The sequence below is a fragment of the Haliaeetus leucocephalus genome, unplaced genomic scaffold, assembly GCF_000737465.1.
Source record: "Haliaeetus leucocephalus isolate CR32 unplaced genomic scaffold, Haliaeetus_leucocephalus-4.0 Scaffold395, whole genome shotgun sequence".
In the NCBI taxonomy this organism is placed as follows: Eukaryota; Metazoa; Chordata; class Aves; order Accipitriformes; family Accipitridae; genus Haliaeetus; species Haliaeetus leucocephalus.
In genome coordinates this window covers 4,742,109-4,749,787 of record NW_010972831.1, presented here as the reverse complement: position 1 = coordinate 4,749,787, position 7,679 = coordinate 4,742,109, and the positions used below count along the sequence as shown (strand labels likewise).

Sequence of the window (7,679 nt, the reverse complement as noted above, 5' to 3'; positions counted from 1 at the left end):
CCACCGGCTCCGGTAAAAGAAGCGACCGAGTTACCTGTAGCCGAGTAGCTCCGGTTCTGCCGTTCCCCGGGGAGCCCGGTCAAACGCTTGTCCGGGCTTTGCTACGGGATGGATTCGGGGAGCCCGGGAGGATGCGGGAACGGGGGGGGGGGGGGGATGCTGAATTCCCGGTTGTTTTCGACCTTTGGGTTCTGGGGGATGTGGGCCCGGAGGATGCTGTGCGGGCGAGGAAGCGTGCGGTGCTGGCAGCGTTAGAGCAGTTAATAAAGCGAGAGCTAATGACACAAACAATCCCACGCGCTGCGAGAAATCCGTCCCCAAGCCAGGAACGGGAGCCTCGAAGGAGCGCGGGGGGGCTCCTGTGCCACCGAGCTGCCCTTCCCCAGCCACCGATGTGCCCTGGCCTTGGAGCTCTGCCCATCTCCTGGCCATCCTCATCCTCTGGCCGGTGACACCCTGCCTGCCCTGTGGGGTCTCAGGACGGATGGGCCATCCCCACCAGACGGAGGGGCAGGCAACAAACTCCCGCAGTGGGCGACGAAGGCCGGCGTAAGGCTTTTCGCCCACGCTGTGCCACGGCACGTGTGCCCGCTGCGTTTAAGCTGCCCTGCCCCACGGGATGAGGCTTTCCAACCCCACACCCTGGGCAGGGTTGGCGGTTCCCCTGTGCCATGCACGATGCTGGGGCATGGGACCTCGAGGAGTGCCAAGGCAGAGGCAGGAATCTCCAGGAGCTGCTTTCCCTTCCCTCCTCCCATGTGCTGCACGCTGGCCGGGGATGACTCACAAGCCTGTTGTCCCTTATGCCACATGGCCGTGCCCCAGCAGGAACAAAGCACCCTATTTATTTACCCATGGGGCCCAGGCAGTGTCGCAACAACCGCCTCCTCCTTCCCTTCCGTCACCACCTGAGAGCGGGGGGGGCTGCGCAGGGGTGGGCACCTCCCTGCACGCCAGTCCCTGGCTCTCGTGCCTCGGCACCACGGTGTCCCTCCGGCACAGTCGGGCCTCCCGGTGCAGCCTTCCCGCGTCGGCTGCCCCTTCATCACCCCATCAGGGTTTCATCTCCGGTGAGGGCTGCGCTCCCAGGTGGTCCCGACAGCTCTCACCTGGAAGCAGCAGGAGTTTGGGGGTGCTGGATGAAAGTGGGTGACGGGCAGCCTGTCCGGGGCTCTTTGCGGGAGCTCCAGCCCCCACCCAGCAGTAGCGTTAGGGGCAAAGACACCCAAAACACGCCTTTGGGCTGTGGGACCCGTGAGAGCTGAGATGATCCTGCCCAGGATGGGCAGGTGCCCAGCGCTCAGCGGTGCCCCGAGCCCAGTGTGATACATACTGGAGAGGTGGGGAATCCCCGGGGGTCAAACCCCTTCGTGGAGGCTGGGGAGGAGGGGGGGAGTGCCACGAGTGGCCTGATTTATGCATGGCGACGGATAATTACAGCTCTTTCATCATCTGTCAGGGCAGACGGGCCCGGCAGAGCCTTACAACACATTTCTGGCTCCCTGTCTCAGCCCATAAATCTCTCCAGCACACGGCGATAAATCAGCCGGGGCCAAGGGAGCAGGGCCTGGGTGGGCGTTCCTCCTGGCCTCCCACCCTGTAATGGGCACCTAGGTAGGAAGCATCCAGGACGAGGTGGGGATGGCCCAGCGGGATGCACTAATTACAGGCGGCAGGTGGCATCCGATGACCCGTGATTTACGGTCTGGCCTTGCCCGCTTCCGAGAGCCGAGGCTGGATCCCTGCAGGGCCAGGGCTGCCCAGAGCCGAGATGCTGGGAACTCCCAGTGAGCTCACTGGGGTCTGTGGGCAGGACGGGGACAGCCTCGGGACTCCTGCCTGCCCTCTGCCCAAGCATCGCCCCGGCTGGGACTGGCTTTGTGCCCAGCTCAGCCACCTCCGGATCTGCTCCGTACTGCACGTCCTGACCTCCCACACCAGCAAAAACTTCCCCGCGGCAGGGATCTACCCTGCTTAGCTGCGTTCTGGACAGGCACGTCTCTAAGTGGGTCTGGCATGCACGTCCTGCCGACATTCAAGCATCCCGAAGAGCCCCTCGCTCCCGAGCTGAGCTCACCGGGTAAATCAGTGGCCGGTGGAGCATCCGCTCCTAGGCAGAGCGAGACCGGGTGGCCAGAAGGCTGCTGGGGAGAACAAGAGGACCATAGTGAGTGAGCACAGGTGAGTGCTCAAAAATATTTGCAAGCTTCACCTCCCTTTGAAGTCCTTCTGCCTGGTCCTCCCCTCTCCCTGAGGCCCCGGCTCCTGATTTATTGGGTTCCTGGAGCAGAGGCACCTCAATTAGCTCCAACTTCAAAGAGCCAAGAGAGGAGAAGGGCAATAGACAAATAGCCCCCCTGCTAATTGTGGCTATTGATCAAACACGAGCCGGGACGATCAGATAGGAAGGGATGGATCAAGGTGGGGGCACGTTCTCCCAGGGCTCTGCTTTTACACCAGTCACCCCAACAATTTGTCAGACCTGCTCCTGGGCCATTTTTCAACACGTTACCCCTCACACAGGAAGGCATTTAGCGACCGCTTGCTAATGAAACGATGGCTAAACACACGTGGCGGTGCCACGCTGCTCGGAGGACGGGGACCCGGCCCTCCCCATGGCCTCCGGACCTGCTGCACCTGGCAAGTCCTCTGTCCCACCAGCTTGGGGATGCAGGGAACAAGGAGCTGCTTTCAGCTTCTTCTTCCCCAGAGTAAGTGCCGGGCAGGCCCGGCAGCGCCAGCCCAGACAGCTCTTTCCTCCCCCCCAGGCTCCCCACTGCTGGGAAGGGACAGGAAGGCTCTGGAGGCAGGTAACACTTTAGCTCTTTTATCACCTGCCCCAATCCCCCCTGCCACATTCCTGCTTCCTTCTCCGCAGGGCAGAGGCGTGCCAAGCCCCACACATTCCTCCGCCCGCTCCCGGGGGCTGCTCCTGCCCAGGCACCCACCTACCTCCGTGCCCACAGATGCTCCCGGCTCCCCGGGGTGCAGCTGCGTGGAGCAGCCCTAAGGCACGATCTGAAAGGCAGCTCAACGCTCCAGCCCCGTACCCGGGGCAGGAGTCATTTTGTCTTCTCCTGCGCTCAGGTGCAAGACTCACTGCTCTCCTCAGCAACCTCATCACTCCGTGCCTCAGTTTCCCCTAGCTGGGAAATAACAGAAATGCTGCGGCACCACTGAGCGTGGGGGAGCAGAGCCCAAGCCCCATGCCAGGGTGGTGATGCCGCATGGGGCTCTGCCCCATGGCACCATATAAAACCCAGGGATGACCTGGCCCAGGCTGAGCCACCAGCCTGCCCAGCAGAGGAGAGGGCAGAGCAGCACAGGGAACTCCTGCAGCGACCAAACTCTTAGCAGAGACTAAAGCAACCGCTGCAATGAGTGCTTGGTAGAGGTCCTTCCCCCCCTCGGGGCCTCTGAGGACCCCATCGCAAGCTCTGGGCATCCCAACACCAGCACCCCACGCTCCTCCAGCTTGGCACCGTGCTCAGGAGCATCCCCGCGGGCAGAGGCCAGGCAGGGCTCACCCTCTGCCTCTCCGCAAGGCAAGCACACCTGCAGGCAGGTAAGGAGGGTCGAGAGGGAGCCACGTGACGAGCCCCGCCGTGGGGTTTTTAGAGGCGGCTGTGTGTCCCTGGAGGAGTGTCTTCCACACCTCGCAGGAGGCAGGACCACAGCAGCACCTCTCCCGCTCCCCCCTCACCGCGGCCATGTCCAGAGCGGCCATGGGGAAAGGCACGGCGCCAGAACCCGACAGCTCGGAAGAGGAGCTGGAAGCGGGGGCCGCACCCCAGGCATGCTACGGGCAAGATCTGTGGGTCCCCCAGGGAAGGGAAGGAGCCGCCTGCCTGGGGGACGCCGAAGGGATGAAGGTGAGGAAGAGGAGCAGGCCGGTGCGCTCTAAGGCCAGGAGAATGGCTGCCAACGTCAGAGAGCGCAAGAGGATCCTGGACTACAACCAAGCCTTCAACGCCCTGCGGCTGGCCCTCAAACATGACCTCGGAGGCAAAAGGCTTTCTAAAATCGCTACCCTCCGGCGAGCCATCAACAGGATCACGGCTCTGTCCCTGTCCCTGCACAGCACCGGGCGCTGCTGGCCCTGCGCCCACTCCGAGTGCCGCAGCCGAGCCGGGGTCCCTGCGCCGGAGCCGGGGGTGAAGGCCAGCCACCCCCAGTTCCCCTGGGATCCCAGTTCCGCAGGCGCCGCCGGCTCGCAGCGCTGCCCTCCGTCCCCTCTCTACGCCAGGTTTTCCCCCGAAAGGCAGCTCCATCGCTACGAGAGCCCGAAGGAGGATCGCTCCGTGCCCAACCATGCCTATTGCTCCAGCGGGATCTACCACCCCGGGCTCCGAGGCGCCTGCCAGCAGAGATACGCGGGCACCCTGCAAGACCCCCTGAGCGGGATGGTCCCCTGGCAGCTGGGCTATTGCCAGAGCTGGGGCCACCAGCAGTGCCTCCCCATCCACTGACCCGCAGGGCTGGGGTGGCGAGACAGCGCCGGGAAGGTAACGCATCCGTGGGACAAACGGGGTGGGTGGGGGGAGCGGGAAGGGACCGTTGCGGGCGAGAGAAGCGCCGCGGGATGCAGAGTTCAGCTGCGACGCCGGCGAGAGCCGTGAGCCCCCCGACACGTCGTATGGGACCCCAGCGCTGCCCGGCTGCGGGTCTCCGCTTTGCGGGAAAACTGGGGAAGGCGGAAAAGTCCTCTGGAAGTGCCAGCTCCGTGTTTCTCGTCGCGAGGTCTCACTGTTGCCGACTGTCACTGTTATTTATTCTCTCTTGCTTGCTCTGTGAGAAAACACGACTGACGAAGCCAACACCAGGGCACTGGCTGTTAATATGTGTGGGGTGGACAGATGGGCTGTGGGGATGACGCTAAAGCCCCTGGCTGGCTGGTCGCTCTGGCTCCCGCCGGTGAAGGAAGGGAGCAGAAGCAGGGAACGGTTAGTGCCCGGGGACTTTGGATGCTAAGCTCATTGGTGCAGACGTTTGTGCCCAGCAGATTTGCGAGGCCAGGCTGGGAGGGGAGACAGATGTCGGCTTTCATAAAACCCACTCGTCCGTTTGCAGTTTCCTCCTGATCGTGGCAAAGTGGCTCTGGTGGGACAGGCCGACAGCGCGTGCCTGGCCGGTCCCAGCGGCGGGGAGGAAAGGGGAAATTTTACTAAAAAGGCCCCTTTGGCCCCTTCCCTCTGGCTTAGAGAGCTCAGACCGGCTGGGAGGACTCCCTTCTGCCCGAGGCTCAGCAAACTGGAATTGCTGCAGGAATTAGGCAGGGTTTTACAGCCACGCACACACCACGACCGGCAGATTTTTGGATAGGGCAAATTCCCGCAGTGCTGAGCCCCCGCAGAGCTCCTCCAGCCCCAGTGCTCCCAGCCGAGCCCCAGCGCTGGCTGCCCACACACCAAGGGCAGTCCAAGCTCTTTCCCTGCCCGGGGTTTGGGGGGGCACATGCTGGAACAACCATCTCAACCCTCCGTTCTGGTGTGCCAGTCTCCCTCCCCAGGGTCTTCTCCTCCTCCCTTAATCCCCGGGTGGGACAAGGGAGCTGGGCAATGAGCAGAGGAAAGCTAGCAGCAGCCAGGAGAGAGAGCTCTTTGCTCAGCAAAGGAGCCTCTTTAAAGTGCTGACAGTGTGAGGCATCTCGGCTTTAATCTCCAACAGATGTTCCCCTTACCAGGAGAAGGCCTGCAGCGACGTCCACTGAAGGAATCCTGCTTCTCCCAAGAGCATCCCTGCTCTGGGGGGGCTTTACCTGCTCTGGCTCTCCCCGGAGCAGCGCATACCCCTGCTCTGCCCCGTCAGCATCCATCACACCAGGAGTGAGAACGCAGCAATACCAGCATTCGAAGAAGGTTTAAGTGAAACCCAGCCCTAAGCCAGACATGAACCAAATTTCAAATTTGCCCCCCACCCAAATTTGCATCTGCAGGTTTTACTCGCCCCATCTTTGGTGGTCAGGCAAAGTGAGACAGATGGAAGCAGATGGCCAGAGAAGCAGGAGGGGGGGCATAGCCCTGCGAGACCCCCCCAAAGGAGGGTCACTCCACTGCTCTCAGGTTCACATTTATGAAATGCGGGTCCTAATTCTGTCCGGAGGCTGCAGGACGGGATAAGTCCCCGGGTGGCGGGGGGGAAGCGTGGGGGGGCAGCAGCCTGGCAGGCTCTGGGCCGGGCTGGGCAGCAGGTCCCAGCTGGCAGCAGGGTCTTTGGGCACCTCTCGGAGAGGGAGAAGGGGCTGGGTGTGCCCCATAAATGGCACTCAGTGCCAGGGAAATCCTTGACAAATTTGGAACTGAAGCATAACACAGAAAGGGTGGAAAACTTCCATCTTATCCAGGCTCTGTGGGGTTTTTTTAGCCCTCCCTCCTGCCCCTCACAGCACCCCCCACTCCCAAGGGTGCTGTTATTTGCTTTACAGGACATAACCCACCCCTGCACCAGCACCCTTTCTCCTTTGCTGGTCCTACATGGGGCCACCATACCTGCCACTAATCCGGCGTCCCCGTCCCCAACTGCCATGTCTCCAGGGTCACCCACGCAGACCGAGAGCAGGGTGAGTCAGCCCAGCGTGCCCAGTGCCTCCTCTCACCCTGTTACTGGAGGCAGGATGCTTTCCCAGAGCGCCTGGAACCCGGGGTACCACCGAGCACCCCCCCACTGCCCAGACACCCTCACACCTTGGGGCAGCAGGCAGCCCCTGCACAGGGCAGCTCAACCACCTCCTCCCCGGAGCGATGAGGGGTTTGTGGGTCCGGTCTGTGTCGCATGTGTCCCCCCCACTGGGGAAAGGCTTTCAGCCAGGAGGGACCCAAGGGACAGCAGGACATGTGGGTACCGGTACCCAACACAAAGCTGCTCCCGGGACCGGAGGCGGCCACCGAGCGGAGCCCGTGGGAAGAACCGGGGGGGGGACACCGGAGGGGCGAGACAAAGCCTCGGGCTTGGGCGACGAGGGGGACACCCCGGTTTTCCCAACCTCTCCCACCCCATCAGCATCCCCCCGGTGGCGGGGGGGGGACACGACACGCACGACAGCGGTACCGCCTTGCGGCGGGTCGGGGGAGGGAGAAACGGGGGACACCCCGGGGGCGGTCCGAGGCCCCGATCCTACCCCGGGGAAGGGGAGGGGGGGGCCGAACCGGGCTGGCCCCTCCTCCGGTACGGCCTCCCGCGGGGCGGCGGGGCCCCGAGCTCAGAGCGGCGGCGGCGGGGCTCGTCGGGAGCCCGCTCCGCCGGGCCATGGCGAACAGCGGCTCCGCACCGGGGGGGTCGGGCTCGGCTTCGGCTTCGGGGTCGGGTACGGTGCTGCCCACCCGCTTCCAAGAGACCGAAAAGCTGCTGGCGGCCACCGAAGGCCGGGAGGAGAAGGGCCTCCGAGGCTCCAAATCCTTTACGGCCGCTTTAGCCGGCGAGGCGGAGCGCAACGGGCACGGGCTCGCCTACAAGTCGGTGTCGGTCGGGCACCTGGAAGCGGCCCCGCTCTCGCCGTCCCGGCTCAGCCTGGGGAGAGCCTCCTCCACCGCCACCAGCACGGCGGCACCGGAGCAGGGCCGCCCGCGGGACTACCTGGTGCTCGCCATCTTCTCCTGCTTCTGCCCCGTCTGGCCCATCAACGTCGTAGCCCTCGTCTTTTCCATCATGGTGAGTACGGGGACCCGCCGGGAGCCTGGAAT

General features: G+C 63.7%; 2 protein-coding genes across 2 annotated transcripts in view; both read left to right on the top strand.

Moving 5' to 3' along the window:
* Positions 1 to 3,710: 3,710 nt before the first annotated feature.
* Positions 3,711 to 4,469, top strand: BHLHA9 (basic helix-loop-helix family, member a9). Its single transcript, XM_010573945.1, has one exon. It carries the CDS (start codon positions 3,711 to 3,713, stop codon positions 4,467 to 4,469), a length of 759 nt encoding a protein of 252 aa, XP_010572247.1.
* Positions 4,470 to 7,167: 2,698 nt separating this feature from the next.
* TUSC5 (tumor suppressor candidate 5) overlaps positions 7,168 to 7,679 on the top strand; it is an 8,234-nt gene continuing 7,722 nt past the window's right edge. Inside the window, exon 1 of the mRNA XM_010573690.1 lies at positions 7,168 to 7,647. Coding sequence (XP_010571992.1) covers positions 7,246 to 7,647 — 402 coding nt within the window. The 5' untranslated portion in view covers positions 7,168 to 7,245. The remainder of the gene's footprint in view (positions 7,648 to 7,679) is intronic.